At 42.8% G+C, this 22,705-nt stretch overlaps 1 protein-coding gene across 1 annotated transcript in view; it reads left to right on the forward strand.

Moving 5' to 3' along the window:
* The window catches only part of RGS22 (regulator of G protein signaling 22), an 80,837-nt gene extending 58,584 nt beyond the window's left edge, over positions 1 to 22,253 (forward strand). The window contains exons 21-26 of the mRNA XM_060244327.1: positions 959 to 1,027; positions 8,400 to 8,561; positions 12,630 to 12,809; positions 17,118 to 17,270; positions 19,545 to 19,655; positions 22,041 to 22,253. Of these exons, the coding sequence (XP_060100310.1) occupies positions 959 to 1,027; positions 8,400 to 8,561; positions 12,630 to 12,809; positions 17,118 to 17,270; positions 19,545 to 19,655; positions 22,041 to 22,253 (888 nt within the window). The remainder of the gene's footprint in view (positions 1 to 958; positions 1,028 to 8,399; positions 8,562 to 12,629; positions 12,810 to 17,117; positions 17,271 to 19,544; positions 19,656 to 22,040) is intronic.
* The last annotated feature ends 452 nt before the right edge of the window (positions 22,254 to 22,705 follow it).

The raw sequence follows: 22,705 nt of genomic DNA on the forward strand, positions 1-22,705 counted from the left end.
GCTGACTAGCTGAGAAGAAAATGAGCCCAAAGAAAATGAGCTGGGTTCCCCCAACACTCTGCCTCGTCTGTTTCTCACACTGCCCACTCCACAATTTCCCCCATCTGGAGCTGCCTGTTCTGTTAGGAATGGTTCTGAGTTCTGCTTCATCCACACAATGGCTAAACAGGCAGAAGTCAGGGACTGGCTATCGGCCAGGCCCTTGCCTGACTATATGAAAGAATTATTATTTGTTATGCCGTTCAATGAGTCTTCTGGGTGGGAAGAGTGTTGAGCCTGGTGCCACATCAGAGAGGAAAAACTGGTGAGTTAGCAGAGTCGTCAGGTCATTGATTTTTATGGCAGGGGAGCTGGGAGAAAATGGGCTGTTCACAGGCTGCCAAAGGGAGAAACAATAAAATCCTGTTATTTTTTTAAAAAAAGATTTCTTACAGCTTTTCTTATGTTTGCCTTCCCCCCTCTTTTTGCCCCTGAAGGCACCTGTATGTTTTGCTTGAAAGCTTGAACGGGCATGTAAATTGAGAATCTGCACAAGAGGAAGGTTACTGTCCTCTGCTCTCAGCACTACCAACACCCCACCCCCTTTAATTTCAGTTTTTAAAACCCCATGGGAATTCCTTACTATGGATTTCCTGTGTATTCTCTATTTTGACTGTGGAAATGACCCAGTTAAGATATTTCAGGAAGCAAACCAATGTATTTTCGCAACACACTTTTCTTTAAGGTCACTGGTGCCAGCAATCTGGCCAGCCAGACCGTATGCTTCTTGGACTTTGGTGGAAATAGTAATATCCTTTCCTAGGGATGATGCAATCAATCCAAATTTTGTAGAGTACACAACTAAAGAGCAGAGCAGCCCACTGCTGTATGTAACAATGCTTAGTATTCAAATACAGAGGTCTGGATTTTGCCTTGAGCATATTAAAAATAAGCATACTGCTTTTCTCCCCCCATTCAGCCACACCTGCAAGATGCTGCAGAAGATATCTTGATTCAGAAACGTGAGAAGAAAATGGAAGCATGGAAGGCAAGCTGTATTTGTTATATTTTCCTCTTGGCTCTATTCTGGGCTTGCACTTCTCTAGATGATAGGTGATCCAGCCATTTTTACAAACATTTGAGACCTAAGGGTGCTCTTCATCAGTGCAAGGGCAGACATCGTTATGTACATAATCCTATAAACCAGAGAATCAGATTGTAATTGATAGTAAAAACAGTATGAACTACCCACCAAGAGGTTCATCCAGATAGATTAGTTCTTTTTGGACCCTTAGCACCAAGTTGGGACTTAGTGGATTTTGTGTAATTGTGAAAACTAACCTCTAAGTGCTTTCATTCTTAAGTACTAAAGTTTTTAGTCCTTATAGGCATGATGGAGGATTTGAAAGTAGATGGTCAATATCTTATGAAATCTTCAGAACCTGTGAGGGATTCCAGTAAATTTTCAGAGCCAGTTTGGTGTAGTGGTTATGAGTGGCAGACTCTAATCTGGAGAACCAGATTCAATTCCCCATTCCTCTGCATGAAGCCAGCTGGGTGACCTTGGGCCAGTCACAGTTCTCTCAGAGCTCTCTCTCAGCCCCTGAAAACAAGTCTAGTTCACCACTAGCATAATGCTATGAGGTAGAACTTGTAGCTGCCAGACAGGGTCTCCTGGCTGTTCTATGCACAATGACATATGACAATTAATTAATTTCCTGTGGGTATAGCTTCTTTCCCCTCCCAGTGGCTACCATAAACAAAATACCTAAGTCAATATAGGCAAATATGCTTGTTTTGCATAATTTCACTGAGTTCGTTTGGCTGTAGCTGCTTGCTGTATTCTAAATTAGTCAGCTTTTAGTTTAATTTCAGGCTATCATGGAACTACTGCCAGAAAACATTCCAAGAATATCATCCAGGGCTTTTTTGTAGAAAAATTCCAGCAGGAATTCATTTGCATATTAGGCCACACCCCTTGATGTCACCTTTGTTTCACACAAAGCTTTTTCCCTGTGAATTAACATTTTAGTGAATTTTATTTTTTAAAAAGAACCATATACCAACACAAAACCAGATTTTTAAATAGTTTAGCATAACAACATCAAGAATTGAAACCAAATATAAAAAATAATAGCATGCAAGAATGCATAAAGCCCAGCATGAACTCATTTGCATATTAAGCCACACCTCCCAACACCAAGCCAACCAGAACTGCATTCCTATGCATACCTGTGCAAAAAAAGCCCTGGTATCATCTATCTGCCTAATGAAACCAACTACCCAAGGACAGATATTTGGAAGCAACAGGTAGCGCAGGTAATATTTAAAAGAGAATTAAAAATCTAAAATTGAAGGCAAGTTGCAGATGTGGTGCAGAGTTGTAAGCTGCAGTACTATAGTCCAAGCTCTGCTAACAACCTGAGTTTGATCCTGGGGGAAGCTGGGTTCAGACAGCTGGCTCAAGGCTGACTCAGCCTTCCATCCCTCTAAGGTCGGTAGAATAAGTACCCAGCTTGCTGGGATAAAGTGTACATGGCTGGGGAATGCAATGGCAAACCCATAAAAAATCCTGCCATGAAAACATCGTGATGCAACATCACCCCAGAGTCAGAAACGACTGGTGCTTGCACAGGGGACTACCTTTACCTTTTTAGCAGATACCTTTTTGCTGTACTCTGCTCTGAACCCCCAATGGGGGAATGGGTGGAATATAAATAAACTAATAATAATAATAATTATGGATACCATCATCACTTGTTGAGTATTAGTCCTCACAAGCTGGGCTATCCAGATTTATCAGACTGTGAATATACTTATGGCCGTTAAGACCATAGAGAGGCCATAATGGTTTAATTCTTCAGATTAATCATAGTTGATAAATTAATTGTCCTTTACTTGCTTTTGTTCATTACACTACATATGGCTCCCATGCTGCTACTGGTGAACCATGCCCCAGAGAGCCAAGCAAAGGAGAGAGGCATTTCAGCTACTCCTCTGACTCTCTTGCTCCTTGCCTGGCTGCCTGATTTACCAATCTCTGCCCCATACATGCAGTGCCAATCTCTTGCTGAAGTCTGCAAGTAATTGGCTTCACTCCAGTGCATTCTAAGGTAGGGGTGGACAGCTAGCATGCCAGGTTTGGACCCAGGGTGCCTTTTTGTATGCCCTGCACTACCAACCATGTGGCAGTGTTATGTATCTGAGAGTTCTTCCATGGGCAAGAAAGCAGCTGGGCTCCAGGCCGCGCAGCCAAGATTGTCACAGCTTCAGCCTTTCATGAAATTTAATTGCTCACTGCTGCTGTAAAGTTAAGGCTGAATGCGATATCCATATTGCACATTTAGCTGTACTTTGCATTGAGTAGACTCATTGGGACAAGCTGTTCACCCCAGCATCTGGAAGATAATTTATTACGGAGTGCAGATTAAACTCAGTCACCCCAAAAGAATCTGTACTATGCAGCAAAATGGGCAGGCTTCATCGTATCTCACAGTATCTGTTTCATTTAGTGCTGTGTTCTAATGTGAAGATCGTATCGACTGCTAAACATCTTTGTAGCATGACATTGCGGGAGGGTTTTTTTTTTGTCTGTCTTGTTCCATTCTCAAAGAACAGTACACTCTTTATAAGACACGTTGTATACATTTATGCCAGGTTTGAGAAATATTGGCATGGGGGAACAAATGTCTGTGCTCCATATTGCTGGTTTGTTAGGACCAGAAGCCAGCTGAGATGAGAATGATTTGTCAGATGAGAGTTGGAGAGATAGGCAAGGGCAGACGAAGATACAACTTCAGTAGAAGCAGCAAAGGGAAAGGTTGAAAGGAAACAAGGCTAGAAGAGTGGACAAATAAGGTATGTCCAAGCTATAAAGTGGTCAGGGCGTGCGTTCAGACGTACCATTAGTAGCGACACAGCTCCATCTCGCTGACGGATTAAATATGTTCATCCAGACATCCACATCTGGCAATCGAGTGTCATCCGGGGTCATCCTGGCTTGCTGCGGATCAATGCCGCGTTAATTTGATAGCGCAGAAAGTCCGGCCCTTTTTCACAGAAGCGGGCCACGATCGGTTTTTTCCTGTTTGGACAGCTCATGCGTGATACTGCCCCTTGGAATGTTTACCGCCCCTCCCACCTTTTTTTTTTAAAAAAAGCCCCAGCAGACATGCGCATTGCCAGATCATCCGGGAATCTGAGGTGATGCTTCTGCTTCTCCGATCAACACAGGATTGGAGGGGGAGGGGAACATTATCCCACTATTCAGAACAGGAAAAAAATATTTTTTTTCAATGTGGAGGATTTCCAGATATCATCGTCACTGCCAATTTCTAGGAAAGTAGTTCCTGGCAATTCCCTGGTTTGAATCGGCAACGTTAATTCTGGAAACTCCCTCCCCCCCGGTCTGATCGGCCCTGCATCGAATCAATATTCCGCGGTTCAAATTTGAGCACTACACACCCGCTTTTAATGTAACGTGTGACCTCACCCAGGATGATCTGAGCAAGCCCTATCCTATCTGCAGCAGCTCTGCTTCTTGTGGAGGCCAAGATGACTGAGCTGAGAAGTAATTTCTTGACATATGTGGACTTCACCCACAAGATAACAGACATTTCCTTTCCTACACACAGGTAGCCGTAGGTAGCCTTGTTGGTCTGAAGCAACTGAACAAAGATTGAGTCCAGTTGGCCCCTGTAAGACCAACAAAGTTTTATTCTGGGTATAAGCATGCACAAATCTGAAGAAGTGTGCATGCACACAAAAGCTTATACCCAGAATAAAACTTTGTTGGTCTTAAAGCTGCCACTGAACTCAAACTTTGTTCTACTGAACACACACAGTTAGTGTACTTCTAGGTCTTGGGAGAGAGGAAGGAAACGAGAAGCTGGGAGTTTCATGATTGGATCCCCTGTTGTTGTTTTTAAATGCAGCTGTTGGCCCTGTAGGTCCCAGTTCTTATTGGAACTATGCTGGTGGGGATTTGCCTTCTCTGCATGATTTTCTCAAACCAAAACTATTCCCGCAGGAGCTGCTTATGGATACAGATATATGGGATTGCTGAAACATCATACTGGAATAATTTCCATGCCTTCTGTCATGATGTGACACATATAATCTTAGTAGATTCAACCATGGTGTGACAACAAGAGGACATTTAAGTGGCTTTCCCCAGGATTCAGATGCATACATGGGGGAAGGCTTCATCTGCTAAATTCTGCCCCCATGCAAGGAAATCTCTTATTCTCACACTCTCTGTTCACTTCCTTTAGCATAAACACAAATGGTCCATCCCTCACACCCGGAACATCCATTTATGAATCTGCATAATATTTGATATATAAAGGTTCTAAAATTCACCCACTCACTTTCTGTTTCACAACTCCTGTACTTTTCATTTTTTCAGCAGTATGGTAAACGGCGGCAGAACAGGTAAAGGAATCAATCTGCCCTGTGCACTGCTGTGTCTGTTGTGTATTTGTTATCTACCACTTGATTACCCAGAATGCTCAGTTAACTGGCATCATCCAGAGGGCAAGCTTCTCCCCCTCAGCCACCAGACTCCTGTAACTTCAGATGTGTGCATGCACCCCACTCTGCCACCTGGCCAGCTTGATGCCTTTGGTCACTGCTGAACTTTTGATAACTAGTGTTGCTAGCTGATGTCGTCCTTGGGCATCTCTTTTCCTATCAGCCTGCCAAAGCTTTTGGGAGTAAACTCTGTACGAGGGACTCCCAGGCACCTGATCTGCTTGTCTATCTGTTATGAAGGATAGCTCTGTGGCTTGGGAGGAAGGGGAAGCTATGGGAGCTATTGGTATGGTATTTTCAGTAGGGTGGGGTTTGGTGTCTGGACCTTTGGGTAGGAGCAAGGACAGAGCAGTAATCATAAGAATCCAGCACTTTTGATAAGCTGGCAAACCACATTCCCCTCAAGTGCCCGATAATAAAACTTTTACTGTATATATGTGTGATAGATGTGCTAAAATAAAATGCAGCATCTGCTACAGATATAAGTGATGTAGTCTCAAAAGCCAGAGATCAGGACTTGCATGAGTTTCAGCGCTCTGCTCAGCTCTTCCAGTGTCTTGTGGGATGATTGTAGGAAATGGCCTCCCACCCAGCAGCACCATAGAACTCAATCCAATGACTTGAGCTTTTTCAGAGGAAGTTCTAGGAAAAAACTTATCCAGCTCAGAGATCTGGGATAGGAGAGGGGAAACAGGGAGCCCTTTTGCCTATTGCTGGAAATGCCAAAATAGGAGGCACAAATTATATGCAGGTATTGTTTTTGGGGTGCAAAGTGGAAATCTACACGTCTCTTCTGTGTAAGGTGGAGGTGCTCCAGATGCAGATATCACATACATTTGCACATTAAAAAGGAGGGCAAGAACGAAAGTTCCATAAAGACCTTCTCTAGAGTAAAGATGGAACTCTACCATATTACGTAATATTGATCTAATATTTTCTTAAAGTGTAGAAGCAGAAAGAGTGAGCGAAACCCAGACCACAGGTCTATGAAACAAATGATGTTCCTGCTCCATCTATATTTGTTTCTTTGCAACTGTTATTTATGTATTTATTCATTCATTCATTCAGTTTCTAACACACCTTCCCCACAAGTGGGGTCAGGGTGGGTAACAACAAATCCAACATTCCATGATCTTCCATTATCTTTGCTTGTTTGGCATTATCCTGTCATTTTATTTGGTGCTACCCAATTGTCAGTCCCACAAGATGTATCAGCAGGTGTGATGTTTGTAAAAACAACAGCTACTACTGCTATTGAAACATTTTGGCTTCAGACATTTCTTGTGGAAGATGAAAGCAGTTATGAAAACAACTGAGTCTATTCCTGTAACAACTTCTTATCTTAAAGATTTTCTACAGGTAGCTGAAGGAAGGTAGCTGTGTGTTATTGATATTGTTGTTATTATCATCTTCAATTATAGCCCAGCTTTCTCACTGTGACTCAAAGTGGCTTACAAAACAGGTGTTTAGGTAGATGTTCAAAGGCTGAGATTCATCTCTGCATTTTACAGTGCAAGGAATTGCTGATGATGTGTTAACTGCTATCGGGTTGCTTCTGACTTACAACGACCCTAGGAATTAATAACCTCCAACATGTCCTATTGTTAACAGTCTTTTGAACGGAAGGCCGTGGCTTCCTTTATTGGTTCAATAATCCACCTCATGTTGGGGCTTCCTCTTTTCCTGCTGCCTTCAACTTTTCCTAGTTATTGCCTTTTCCATTGAGTCCTGTCTTCTCATAATGTGATCAAAGTATAATAACAATTTTAGTTTCTAGGAGGAGTTCAGGCTTGATTTGATTTAGAACCTGCTTATTTGTCTTTTTTTGGTGGTCCAACATCACATTTCCAATGAATCAGCCTTCTTCCTGTCAACTTTCTTCATTGTCCAACTTTCATGCCCATACATAGCAGTGGGGAATATTATAGTATGACCTATCTCTTGAATTTCACAATGCAAAGAACTTCTGATGGTCTGGCCCCCAAAGCTGACATATTTCACTGGACTCTTAGGATTTGCATTCTATTTAGTCAGATACTTGACCAGAAAGAAGGCACACTCAGGGACTTCTTTGATAGGAATTAAATGATTTATTACAGGACAGTGTTGTGAAGAGTACAGAGTTGAGGAATGAAATCTATCTTGTTAAAGAGAGCATGCAAAACTCAAAGCTTTTTGGCCTTCTAATTCCAAGGTATCATAGAGCCACATTAATAGAATGCACTGCCTTCCATACTTAATTTCTTTTCCTTACCTTTTGTTCTTTCTACTCATTCTCACCTGCCTTCCACACTGCCCTTTTCTCAGCTTGAGGATCTCCTACATGCTTTGATGGCATGAAACCACTTTTTATTGTTGGCAAAACTTTGTTCCAGAAACAACAAACTTTTCAGCTTCTGTTGATGATCATGGCAATGGATTTCAAAGTGGCTCTTGTTAGCAAGACTGCTGTCAAAGGGAGTTTTAGATTTCTAAGCTTGTCTGTCCCTTCCTTTCTGTTGTTTGTTTTACAAAATCTTAAGCTGATCTTCTTTCCCTATTGTTCCAATCACCCCCCCACACACACACACACCAAGAACTCTCTTGCCATAATCAACAGTAATGGCTGTTTCCATACTTATTCTACGGAGTCATATGTTCTAAATCATTGTTAGTTATTTCCTTTTCCCCTTTGTCCCTTCCAAAGGAATGTTGCCCAAATCAAACAGGAGAGTGGGAGAGAGAAAATGGCTGCCAAGTTCTATTGTGTCCACGTAATAAACTACTGAAAGTTGGGGTCAGTGCAAAGATAAGCATCAGACAGTTCAGCCTAACATGCTTTTGTTATTGCTTTTGGAAATGCAGTTTACTCAGTGTGCTTTCTTCTTCCTCCCCTCTTTTTTTGACAGCATTTGGACAATAAGTGGGTTATTTCATCTAGGGAAGTAATTACTTTCCGCAAAGCCTTGTTGAATCCAATCACGGCCTTTCAGTTCCGACGCTTCGTGTCTTTGAAAGGAGATTTACTGGAGAATGGAGTGCTCTTCTGGCAGGAGGTGCAGAAATACAAGGTACAGCAACTATCCAAGTCCAGAAATGATATGGCCTCTCACAGACTGTGACACTTCTTTCTAGAATGACTGCAGACCTTTGGGATCCTAGAGGAAGGAGAAGTGGAGGAATGGTGGGCTTATTGGAGTAAGTAGATCTCCACGTTAGGGTGAAGGATAAGATAGAGGGCCTCTGCTCTGGACCCAGTGCTTAGAAAGCACACTGCAAGATTGCCAGATTCAATGTGATATTCGGACCAAGGCTATCTGCTGTATCTTTGATAAGCCACACCAAGAGTAGATATTTAACAAGATTCAGGAATCTTGGCTCTGTGCAGAATTCCTGAACTCATAACCTTCTGGCGGATTATAATTACATTGGTGCTAGTCATGATTAAGCACTGAACTGGATTGACCCCATAACTAGAGTTTTAGCACAATTGAAGACCTGGTCTAAAACTCTAGTCATACACAATTCAAGATCTGGTTTCAATCCTGGTTAGCATTAACCAAAGTATCTGCAATGGCATGCCATGGTTAAACCAAATGATGAGAACTAGGGAGCTATATAAGAGAGGAGAGAGGGCTGCAAACCCATGCCATGCTTATAACCAGGGTTAGGAGGTTGAGCACATTTTACCTGCTTTTGACCACTGAAATGAATAACCTTGCCGGTTGTATTTGCTGATGAGTCTATGGTATTTTATCTGGTGCGTGATGTACATTTCAGCCAGATAGCTCACTCTGTGCTCTGAGCCTAATCTACAGCAGGATGGGAGAACAGGAACTAAAATAACAGTATCTATTCTATTTGAGAAAAGGATAGCTAACTAGCACTAAACTTGTTTTGTTACTTACCTGAACATGTACTAGAACTGGCATGCTGGGTCTAGCATCTTGGAGACCTAAGGTGCATTCACACTACACTAACTAATGCATTTTACATCCGGATTTTTACTGTGTAAGAATAGCAAAAATCTGAATGTAAAACGCATTAGATAATGTAGTGTGAACACACCCCCAGATTCAAATCTCCACTGTGCCATGGGAACTCACTGGGTGACCTTGAACCAGTTACACACTCTCAGCCTAACCTACCTTTCGGAGTTGTTGTGAGGATAAAATGAAGGGGCAGAGAATAACATAAGCTGCTGAGAAAGGCAGAGTATAAAATGAAATAAACAATTACAGGTCACAACTCAACAGCTAGTTAGGTGTGCTGAACAGCCAACTGTAATAAAATCAGCTTAAGTGTCCTAACTCCATGTTGAATTTGACCATCAGATAAATTCTATAAAATTCAAACACAAACTATATATAAAATGACATATGACTGGGAGGGACCAGTGGTGGCTCAGTGGTAGAGCATCTGCTTGGTAAGCAGAAGGTCCCAGGTTCAATCCCCGGCATCTACAACTAAAAAGGGTCCAGGGAAGTAGGCGTGAAAAACCTCAGCTTGAGACCCTGGAGAGCCGCTGCCAGTCTGAGTAGACAATACTGACTTTGATGGACCAAGGGTCTGATTCAGTATAAAGCAGCTTCATATGTTCATATGTTCAAAATCAAACTTGAAGAGAAGAAACCACTGCAGTTTTTTTTAAAGTCTTCTACAGGAAATGTACATTGTCTCTCACAGTCCAGGGATAACAGCAATCTCCCAAGGAGGAGAGTTCCACAGAATCAGGTTAGTGATTCAGAAAGTTGTTCTTTGCATCCCTGCTAGTCTTTTCAGGGAGGAAGATGCTTAAACAAAGAGACTCCTGATTTTAGAGGGCAGATGGGGTCTTATGGAAATATAATTATATTCCTTACTTCCTGCTTTATTTCTTCTTTTTGCCATTGACTAGGCTGCTTTAGCAAAGCTTGTACACAGCAGCTTATGTCTTCTCTGCAGGCAGGTCACAGCTCCACAATGATCATAACAGAGCTGCCGTATTTTTTCTGCTACCATCATAACAGCACTTTGGTGTGCTTTGCTCAGCTTCTGTTTTTCCCCACACAGTCTCCATCCTCCACTGTGATGCTATGATTCTTGCTAGTGCAGTTGTTTACCTGTGTGTCCAAGTGTTAGGCTCTTATGTTTGAGAAATCTGATATGTCCACTGGAGTCTGAGCGTGTGAGCGGTTACTGTCCCCAGCCTGAGAGGTATCTGGCTGTCCTCAACCAGCCTGGTGAAACTCTGCCGAATAATGTTCATGCCCTGCAAGACATAATGCAGTTCTGCAGGGCTTGTAAAGCAGAGATGTTCTGCCAGGCATTTGGCTGAGGGCAGCAATGGCTCCATCAAGCTGGCACTCTTGTCTCTCCCCTGGTCTCTCATTCACTGGGCAGTGGCATATTTTGGGCAGTTTATCACCATCTATTGGAGGCCCATGGCGCAGAGTGGTAAGTTGCAGTACTGTAGTCTGAGCTCTCTGCTCATGACCTGAGTTCGATCCCGGAGGAAGCTGGGTTCAGGTAGCCGGCTCAAGGTTGACTCAGCCTTCCATCCTTCCGAGGTCGGTAAAATGAGTATTCAGCTTTCTGGGGGGGAAGTGTAGATGACTGGGGAAGGCAGTGGCAAACCACCCCATAAAAAGTCTGCCGTGAAAACGTGATGCGACATCACCAGAAATGACTGGTGCCTGCACAGGGGACTACCTTTACCTTTATTGGTTACATACAGGGCTTTTTAAAAGCAGGAACACACAGGAATGCAGTTCCGGCTGACTTGGCATCAGGGGATGTGGCCTAATATGCAAATGAAATTCTGCAGGCCCTGGTTACATATATTGTTGATTTAAGCTGTAAGTTAAACTATGTTCTTGGAAATTGTGAACTTGTAAATGGCTTTGAGGTACGCTTCTCTGAGCCCTTTTTATAGGAGAGGGCAGTTTAAAAATGTAATTGCATAAATAAATAAATAATCTACCCACGGCTGTATTTAAGCTGAAAGTGATGCAAATACAGCCTGCTAGGAAGCTTCATTCCCTTTTCTCCATGAAGATGGTTCCTCAAGCAGAGCTGAGGAAGAATGTTTGTGCAAGCCAGAGGCCTGCGGCTAATGTTCGCAACTTGTGCATGGAAATCGCCTTACATCCATAAGACTTGCACAACTGTGCCAAAGATCTTGTATTCTTCTGCAATGACAAATTGTGTGGTTCCTAATGAGGGCCAGCCAGCTGTATTGAACAAGGAGCCCATATTTGCTGACCACAAATATTTCTCGTTAAGAGATCACTTGCTCAGCATCAGTTTACAAGCAAGCTATGGAATTCTGAGGCTTGAAAAATACTAAGTATGAGGTCCTTGAATGTATCTCAAGAATCTCCCTTACTGCTAAGTAACAGTGGCCACACATGCAGTTGGTCTCGTGGCCACGATCCACAACTATGCAAGCTTCTGGTGAACACTTGAAATAGCTTGCCATGCTTCCTTCACTACTGGAGAATGTGCCATGCATGAAATTGTGTGTATAGAGTATTTGTCAGTATTGAAATGAATGTTGTATGAAAGTCCATGTGCTCGTTGATGCTCCTTGCTTGTGTTCCAGAGCCACTGCATTAGATTGGGTAACAGTCATGTGCTTTGCAGAAATTAGAGAACATAGAAAGGGGAGATAATACTACATCCCTCAATACTACTATGAATTCCTTGTGTCATCAAGTCCTGTGTTCATTCAGCAGCATAGTCATAGATGGGCACTGTGAAAGGAGAATTTATCTGTTGGTACTACACAGTGGCTTGGATCCAGTGGAGATTCTTCTTTTTTTTCTTCTCCTCCTCCTCCTCCTCCCATATGGGACAATTTATTATCTCCTGGTAGATATGTGATGATGCTTGATAGTCAACATTAAGGCACAAAATACGGTTAAGCTGTATATCTTGACAAGTTCTAAAAGGTTGAAGGCTGAACAGAAGCTATAATAAAGTCTAATTCAGAGCGGTCTTCTGACATCTTAAAAAGCAGTGATACTTTTGAATGCCAGAGCCCACTTTGTTGAATGCCATCTCTTTTTTTATAGAAGGCAGAGGATAAGAGCTTCCTTCTCTGCATGTTGATTATATTATGCATGAATTCCCTATGTATTGTACTTTCCTCTTTTCAGGACATGTGCCATTCCCATTGTGATGATGCCATGCTCCAAAATAAGATCACAGCCATCATCAACTGCTTCATTCATTCCTCCATTCCACCGGCTCTGCAGATTGACATTCCCAAAGAACAGGCCCAGAAGATTATTGAGCAGAGGAAAGAGCTGGGTCCTTATGTATTCAGAGAAGCACAGGTACAAGAATGCACACATTCATTTTGGTAGGGAGGTCATGAGCCTGAGTATTAGAAAGAAAAAAACACTGGAGTTGTAGGGTAAGATGCATGCAGTTATGTGGTTGCAAAGTTGCATTAAGTCTTGGATTGGCCAAGGCCAGATTCTAAATTGTAAAAAGTAACTAATTTGAACATGAAGAATTGGATCTTAAGAGCCATGTGCAGATTTCTCACCTGTGTGTCAGATGACCTGCCTGTGCTCTGGGATTTCAGGCTCTCACCTTCCCACCCCTTTGATCTTGAGAAGCTGTTCCAGAAAGTCAGGAGACCCTCTACACTAGTCCTCTAACGGAGACAAAAAGCTGCACTTGGAATGGAAATCCAGTTTATACTCAGGCCATCCTATGGTAACTGCAGGACCTAGTATCAGCTAGAAGATTTTGGGTTCATCGACTTGCCCATTCTCTAATGTGATACATGCCATTAAAAGCTTAGCAATACCTTTTTTTCTCTCTACTTAGGTCAACCCAGTTGATCTCTGGACAAAACAAGAAATTGACACAAATCTGACATTAAAATTTGCAGTGTTCAGTGAAAATTTCAGTCTTCCAAGAGATTCTGTTGTTAATTTAAGCCAGTGGTATCAAACTCATTTGTTATGAGGGCCGGATCTGACATAAATGAGACCTTGGAGGGCTGGGCCATGTTGGGCCGGGCCAGGCTGTGTGTGCTCCCATTTAAAATTAGGCAGCAGAGATAGAAACTTTATAAAGGACACAGACAATTAAAGATTTTTTTAAAAAAAACTGAAAAACATGCTTAAAATATTAGCACTCATTCAACTTAAAGGTGTTTTCTTTATATTTCTCCCATGGAATCCAAAGAACTGGGCAAAGGAAGCTCTGGCTCTTTCCTTCCTTCCCCATAGGACCAAAGGGGGAGGAGCCTCAGCCAATAGAAGGAAGAGAGGCTTGGCTCAGTAGCTCCAATGTGCAATTGAAAGAACCTAACAAAGCAAGCTCTGCCTTCCTCCTCCTCCCTCCCCAAAGAAGGAGCCTCAGCCAATGGAGAAAACAAAGGTTTTACTCTGTAGCTCCTGTGTGATTGAGCAAACCTGGCAAAGCAAACTATGATGCAGAAAGAAACAAGAGAGAGGGAGAAGGAAGCAGATGACAGCCAATTGCTCGGGGGCCTGATAGGAACCCTTTGAGGGCCTGATTTGGCCCCCAGGCCAGATGTTTGACACCCCTGATTTAAGCCACATTTTTCCTTGTAAAAGATCTTCAGAGGGAGAAACCATCATGAAAGTGCTGAATTAGAATTTGTTATGAAGTTTTATACTCTTTTCCCATCACCCAGTGCTGAACTTGGTCACTATAGGTGTCAGTTTCTTTAGCAAAATTTGGGACTCCTAATTGATTACAAGGGTAAACTAGCTTAACATAACTACTGAGCAATTTCTGTATTTTTTCTGAAGTTTACATAATTACATTTTACCCTGTCTTTCTTGCATTACATATCTCCTTGACTCTACTGTGCATGTGTTCTTTTTTTATACAAAAGGTAGCCATTCCAGTCTTATGGATGATTGCCTGTAAAGTAAAACAAGTCTCTCAGGCTGGAGGATTATGAATCACCTCACCTTGACTTTTAAAAGATTCCTCTTCAGCTTTTGGAGTGTCAGACATAGTATATTTTCTCCTGTTTTTTTCTTTTCCTTCATACAGGATCACTTATTCCTTGTAAAAGAGAATGGTGCTGATATGAAATAAGGGGCTTTCTTCCTAGCTTTCATAAAGTTGGTGGGCATGAGTTATATAAGTTTGACAACACTAGCTAACAAATGCCCTTTAGTGTGTAAGCGTAGCACTTAGTAGGGCCAGCATAGGTAGTGGAGAGGACCGTGATTTGGGTCCAGGGGGTCTGGATTAAAATGTCTCCTCAACAATGAATTCACACACAAACCACTGAGCATATTCACAAGCATTTTCCCCTCAGTATCCCATATTTAAAGTGCCCTTACATCATTATGGTGAGCTACAGACCAGTGGCTTCTCCACCAGGCCATGAAACACCTTTTCAGTCTTCCTCCCATTTCTTGCTAATTTTTACTGAACATCCAGCCTCTATGAAGGATTCTGAAGGAACTGCACTGCCTACCGTTTTGTGACATTTTGGTTGGTCCTACTAAAAATATGTGCTACTGTGATTTGTGGAGATTTTTCTAATGGACTGACACAGCTGCCTATAATCTTGTAATATAAAGAAGGACACTGACTGTAAAATATTTGCTGCATTGCTTCAAAAGTGTAATGGACCTAAACTTGCGGCCTGATGGTTGCTGGAGAAGTTCAAGGGAACATGGCATTCTCCCATCCACTGGATCTCATGGCCGCTCTGCTTAATATGAATTAATTGTGCAATTTGAGAAGTACCCATTTGATTCAGTGCACCAGAACTCATTTCATTCTGATTCCTTTGAAAGACACATGGAGTTCCCATATACTGAATCAGACCATTTGTCCATCAAGGTCCGTATTGTCTGCTTCAGGGGTGGGGAACCTCCATCCTGAGGGCCATATGTGGCCCTCGAGGTCACTTGGTGTGGCCCTTGGGGATTGCTGGGCCGAACCGAGCCATGTGGCAGCCTCTCTGGGGCCTGGCTGGTCAGCGAGGATTGTGGGGCCCAGCCACAGTGTGCAGCAGCCTCGCCAAGGCCAAGCAGGGATCACAGGGCCCAGATGTACTGTGCGACAGCCTCCCTGGAGCCTGACCGGCCGGCCAGAATTGCTGCAGGGCCTGGAAAAATTACTGTCACCGTTTGCACTTGATTATCCCAGGTGGTGTGGCCTAATATGCTAATGAATGTGTGACCTAAAATGCTAATATGCTACTGAGTTCCTGCTGGGCTTTTTCTGGGCTTGGGATGGGGGGCATTTGCCTAGGGCAGCAGGCCGTGTGTGTGTGTGTGCCAGATTAGGCTCTCCCCACATGACTTCAAATAGAAAAACAATTATTTGCATTAATTTTACTGGCCTGAATCATTCTCTCTCAGTGGAGCACTGTTTTTTAAGTTGATAATTTTTATGGCCTGCGAATGATGTTATAAATATCCGTATGACCCTTGGCAGAAAAAGGATTCCCCACCCCTGGTCTACTTAGACTATGGGTGTGCATTTGGATATTCCTGAGCTGAAAGTAGACCAAAGGTTAGCTGCTTTGTGTCAGCTTAGAGCTATCCAAAACTATCCAAAACACTCCTGTAATCACAGGAGTAACAATTTATCCCCCAGAATTTCTGGAATGTTTCAGGTTTTGGGAGGCATAGGAGTGGGAAGAGAAAGAGAAGTAGTGCTGTGGCAAACTGGGTAGCCCCAGAAATTTTTCTCTTGCCCTATAAACACAGGTGACGTGAACACTGATCTGGCTACATTTGCCTCATAATGGTTATCAGAACTGTAGAGTGGAGATTGGCTCTAAACGTTTCTTTAGAACTTTGCATGAGATGAGATTTATGGCCTCACTGGAGATCCAACATGAACATCATTTGACTCTCTGCCATTGCTTTAGAAAGGGTTGTTCTTCTTCTAGTTCAAAGCAGACACTGCAAGAGATTGTATCTCTTAAAATTTACCCTCTCCCAATTGTTATATTGTTTAGAAGCTTGTCCAGAGGCAAAAAATCCCAAAGGGTTTCAAAACAAATCCTATCATCTTTGTAAATGGAATGTATTGGATAACAATGAAGGAACAAGCACATGATCATGACTTGTACTGAATCAGACTCTTGGTCCATCAAGGCCAATATTGTCTGCTTGGGGTGGCAGCTGCTTTCCAGGGTCTCAGGCAGAGATCTTTCACATCACCTTCTAACTGGTCCTTTTAACTGGAGATGGCAGGGATTTGGCCTGGGACCTTCTGCACTCAAAGCAGATACTCTACTACTGAGCCATAGCCCCTCCCCAAAATCCTGATGTGTATTTACTTAAGGGGAAAAGGGGTTTTATAAAGACCAATTCTGTGTTTTTATTAATGCAAGAAATTATTTAGGGAAATATTGTGGGTTTTGTTTTTTAAAAAAAGGAGGAAGGGATTTGAAAGTGTGGTTTGGGCAGATTTCTCATCAGCAATAAACACATGCTGATGAGAAGCATGTGCAAGTCTGGACTAAGCTGCTAGAAGACAGTGCAGGGGATGGCTGGTGCTACACATGAGAAAATAAATGTTTGCTGCATTATGATGGCCAAACACTCTGATAGTCGCCAGTCTTGTTTTGTTTCCATGCAACATTGCATGTGACACTTCCTTTCTTCTTCCTTCTGCTCCAGATGACTATTTTCGCTCTTCTGTTTAAATTTTGGCCAAAATTTTGCGAGTTCCGAAGTAATTTGACGGATGAAGACATTTTGGCTCTTTTGGAAAGCCAAAGAGGAAGGAACCTAGAGAAGCAGAAAAAAGCAAGAGCAGAGGAGGTAGAGAAGGTGAGCAAAGGACAGCAGCCACACAAACAAAATAGGAACCTCTGATAGGAATCTGATCTGAATTCTGCCGGGGCCACTGAAGCCAGAACAATCCTGTTTCATTTATTACGTTTGATTTCAGCTCCCTAAAAGCTTGTGGCAGATAACAATGCTGTAATATAAAACATACATGGAAATGTTGATGAAATCTAGCATGCAGGCTAAAGCGTACACAAAGAACCCCCCAAGGGAGAAACATCTTCCAGGAATGCTTTAGCTTTGATGGGTCTCCAAAGAAAAAGGAGTTCTGTACTTGCAGAAAGTTGATTCCTTATGTTTATGGGTCCAGTAATTTGTCTATCTGTTAATGAAGGGAGTGTTCCATAGGCTGCAAGCTCAACTTGGGATGGGGGGCAGCATAGACCTGGTGTGTAGTAGATGGAGCGCTGGATTAGGACCAGGGAGATCCAGCTTCTAATTCCCAGAAAGCTTCCTGAATGGCCTTGGGTCACTCACTCTTTTCCTGCCTAGCCCCCCCGCCCTGCTTTGAGGAGAAAGTAGTCAGGGAAGACTCCTGTAGGCCACCTTGAACCCCTTGGAAGGACGTAGGCCACCTTGAACCCCTCAGAAGGATGAAAAGGTAATATGATAGCTAATTAGAGATTACATGCCCTTGCAGGGAAATATGGGGGAGGGGCAGAAGTGGCCTCCACTCCTGCTTCCCCCTCCCACCTTTCCTCTAGAGTTGCCACCTCCAGGTTGTGTCTGTAGATCTTCTAGGATTACAACTGATCTTAAGGCCACAGAGATTAGTTCAGCAGGAGAAAATGGCTGCTTTGGAAGGTGAACTCTGGGGCTTTATACCCCACTGAAGTCCCTGCCCTTCCTGTACTCCATCCCCTCCCCGCTCCCAGTCTCAACCCAGAGTATTTCTCAACCCAGAGCTGGTAACCCTATTGCCCTCCCAGTGTGATTTGGCACTGGGCAGCAGATGAACATTCAGGCTCTGAGGAATATTCCTGAGAGCAGACAGCAGTTGCCAAGCTACGCAGGTTGGGGAAATTAATTGTGTTGACTGAGATGTTGGCACAGCTCACTTTGCTCAGCCATTCTGAGCAGCAAATCCCTCCCCCATCTCCCCGCTCCAGCCCACACGGTACTTTCAAGGGCAAAAGAAGGAAGGCTTGTGCCTCTTTCTCTTTCCTAAGCAGCTGCAGGGCAGAGTGGAACAGGCTCTGAGGATGCACCTTCTGCTGCTTATGAAGCCTGCTTACTTTGTGTAGATGTAATTTCCAGTCTCTCCTCAAACACAAGTGCAGTCATTTCCAGTGTTGTTTTGTAGGTTTTTAGAAAAATTACACGAGCTGGATCCTAGATTTCGGTAATTTTCAGGGCTATGAGTTCCATGGCTTAGGGGCAGTGGCCTCTGTAGCCATCCCAGATGCCTCCAAGGGCTTCAGATGGTATTATTGAGGCATTGCCCTTGACTGACCTTTGATGAAAGAAGCATGAAGTGACAGAGCAAAGGTCCTCAGTAGGCTTGCCAATCCCTAGGTCCCAGCGGGGGTTCTTCTGCTTTCCCAGGCTCCTTCCCGCCCCCAGTCAGCTGGCCGGTGGGGGGGGAAGCCCTACCCCCAGATGCCATGTGCCTTCCCACCTCCGGAGGCTTCAGTCTCCCATTGAAAGGCTTCCTCTTGGAATGGGGTGTTTGTGTTACTTTGAAGAAGTTAGCAGCAACTCATGAGTAGAGAGGCCAATCCCTCACTTCAGAGTCACCAAAACGAGGTGGGAGGGAAACGTCTGCTGAGCACTTCATTATTCCCTATGTGGAGATTGATTCTCATAGGGTATAATGGGGAATTGATCTGGAGGTTTCGAAGGCTCTGGGGGGAGCTGTTTTTTTAGGTAGGAGCACCAAATTTTCAGTACAGTATCTAGTGCCTCTCCCCAAAGTACCCCCCAAGTTTCAAAACGATTGGACCAGGGGGTCCAATTCTATGAGCCCCAAAAGAAGATGCCGCATCTTTCATTATTTCCTATGGAAGGAAGACATTTAAAAAGGTGTAATGTCCCTTTAAATGTGATGGCCAGAACTCCCTTGGAGTTCAATTATGGTTGTCACATCCTTGTTCCTGGCTCCGCCCCAATGTCTCCTGGCTCCACCCCCAAAGTCCCCAGATATTTCTTGAATTGGACTTGGCAACCCTAGTCCTCAGAAATGTCTGGCATTTTCTTTCCTTTATTTTCAAGCAACCTTGAGCAGCATATAATCAAAATTTTATTTTTTACTGTTAGATACAAAGGAGGAGATCTATCACACCTGTGAAGTCACTTTCCACTCCTGAGGGTAAAGCAGATAAAAGTGATCTTTCATCTACACCAAGCTTTACAGGATACGGCCGACAGGTGAATAATCAAGCACTGACCATATAAAAATGACGGTTTCTATAACAAGCAAGAGACCGTCTTCCTTGATGCTGCTGTGCCAGTGTTCCCCAAACCAGCACTGGTACAAACCAGGTTTCCATGCACGCAACCATGCACATGTATTTAACTCCTCTCTTTGTTCTTATCAGTGAAGTGATACAATTGCCTAGACCAGATTATGGACTATTTAGGATGTAATAAATTTCAGTTCTGCAATGCAGGCAATTGAAATGAAAGCTGACAGTACAATCCTAAACAGAGTTGTATAATGTGTATGTTAAGTACCATCAAGTCGCTTCTGATTTATGGCGACCCTCTACATTAATGACCTCAAAAATGTCTTATCATTAACAGTCGTGCTCAGGTCTTGCAAACAGAGGGCTGTGACTTCCTTCATTGAATCAATCTATCTCATGTTGAGTCTTCCTCTTTTACTGTTGCCTTCAGCTTTTCCTACCATGATTGTCTTTTCCAGTGACTCTTGTCTTCTCATAATGTTTTAAAAGTGGTAAAGTACTGTTATAACAAATGTGTAACAAATTTTTGACTTACTAGCTTTCATTTTGTATGAAGTTGGTCTCTATCTGCTTCTGTTGCAGAAATACAAGGGGGAAAGAGATATCTCTGCAATGGAAGAGGCTAGAAACTTTCTATTTTTAAAAAGGAGAGCTGAGAATTCAGAGAACTTGTTACACACATTGCTATAATAAAGATGTTCAGCTGATAAAGATGTTCAGCTGCCAATTTTTAAAACAATTGAAGAAACCCCCATGTCCAGGGGAGGGGGATGGCCACTGCTGGGGGACTGGAGTGGGGAAATAGTGGAAAACTTGCTACGTGAAAATCCTGTTGTTTCTCCACTGTACTAGTGGCAGCAACAGGGAAACCACAAGAGCCTCCCACTGTGGAGAAGCCACCATAACAGTAGTGGTCAAACTGTGACTCAGGAGCTACATGCAGCTCTTGCACACATATTGTGTGGCTCCCAGAGGTCAAGGAGGAACTTAATGCAAGCTTACTCTGAAGTAAGCATGCTTAGCATAAGGACCTCAGTCAGCTGATTAGTGCTGACCCTATAGGGAGTCAACGAGTTCTGCTGTCCATGAAGCAGAGGAGGAGGGGGAAATAGGCAGGCTTGCAAGCTCTTCTTCACCACAGAGGCTGCCCGGAGACCTAGAGCTGGGAAAGAGAGTGCAAGAGCTGAGGGAGCCGCTGGATGGAGGGACAGAATTAAAGAGGGCAGTGGAGGATTCCCCCTTAGTTTCATAGCTCTTGTAGGAGCTGTATTTACTAACCCTAGTGTCAAGGCAAGAGAGGTGCATAGTGATCCAATGGTGGTCAATGATTTATATGGTACATGTGTGTTTCCTTCTTCCACTGATACTAAAAAATAATTCCCTAACCTTTTCCTGTGCTGGTTTTATGGAGACTTTATTTGTAGCTTTTGTTTTTTAAAAAGTCTCCTTCTAGCATAGTTATGTTGTAAAATTCATACATATGTATTTTATCTTTCAGGGCAAAGAAAGTATTAAGAGTTCAAATAAAGGTGTGCGGTGTGTGTGATATTTGTCCATGTCACACGGCTCTCAAACATTTGATGTTTATTCTATGTGGCTGTTATGTTAAGCAAGTTTGGCCACCCCTGCATTGTAATAACCTTATTTTCTTTGGCAGCTTCAGAAGTAAAGGCCTTTCTTTTAAAGGACTGCTTCCATTGAGAAAATGTTGACATTGGGTGCTTTTACATTGACAGTTTGTGACTCTCTATCACCGCATTGGAAACTCACCTTTTACATTACCTAATGTTCTTACAACTGTTTTACATCGTTGCTGCCCAAAGCATCTACATTTGTTTTGGTGAGATGCGTTTTGGAGCTGCTCCTGCAATGTTTTTCTCAACATTAGTTTTGATCTGGTCTTTTCTCTACAGGTGTTTCAAACTTGTATTGTAGAAGTTTTCATGCGTTTTAAAAAACTCCTCCAAAAGCCACAAGGTGCAGTAATTTGCATGAGAACTGACAGTACTTGAAATTTTTACATATCATTGCTTGCCTCATCTAGTAATTTAAATTTGTATTGTTTTTGCAGTGTTGACACGATTTCCAAGCAATCGTATACATTTAACTAAGCATTGGTATTCTGGCTGCTCTCTGATCAGAGACCCTCCCCCCCAAATTGAAAAGGCTTAAATGCAAAAGGAAAATAATTAAAGCGTAACAGTGGCAGGCGATTTGAAAACTCTAAAACTGGATCAAATTGAATGTAAAAATACCCATTGTTTATTAGGAAAACCTCCTGTGGGCTCTTTCTTACCAAAAACCCCCCAGAACACAGTGACTAATTCTTTTGCTGTTTAATTTTCAGCAACTTTCCTGGTCATATTCAAAGTACTTGGAAGCTCTCCATCAGGAAAGAGTACTCCTGAAGATACAAGACGATCTAGAGAAAAGATCATTAGCATCATCACTTTATACAGGCAAGTTTTTCATTGGATTTTGTGACTGGAGATATATGGTTATGGGTCCAGTTACAGTTCTCTCTCTCTCTCTCTTTGCAAATGCACAAAGCACCATTTAGGTTTTCCATATTTTTTCACTTTTATCCAGACTCTGTTACTTAAGATGTATACAGATATACATCATTTCAGCAGTAGGTTTTCTGTGAAAAAACGTTCACAATATATTACACACACATAAAGCCTGCCTCTAAGGATTAAGTTTAGGAGAACCTGCTCTTCAAGCATAAAAGACAGGATGAGTAACAACAGGCATCCTATATTTTGCCTGTCATCTCCTTCTCTAGGCTTAATAAGAAGCTGGGAGTGGTTTCGATTAGCAATGCTACATGTAGGACTGTAGAGTTAAAAAACGAGAATGGTGGATCCACAATAACTTCACAAAAACCAGAGTGCTAAAAGGATTTTTCACAAGTTTTAGTTTATTTAACTCAGCATTGGCCTGTACCCCTGTTTGTTGGCCCTCCAGGGCAACTGGTTGGCCACTGTGTGAAACAGTATGCTGAATGATATC

Source organism: Heteronotia binoei, chromosome 7 (assembly GCF_032191835.1).
Source record: "Heteronotia binoei isolate CCM8104 ecotype False Entrance Well chromosome 7, APGP_CSIRO_Hbin_v1, whole genome shotgun sequence".
In the NCBI taxonomy this organism is placed as follows: Eukaryota; Metazoa; Chordata; class Lepidosauria; order Squamata; family Gekkonidae; genus Heteronotia; species Heteronotia binoei.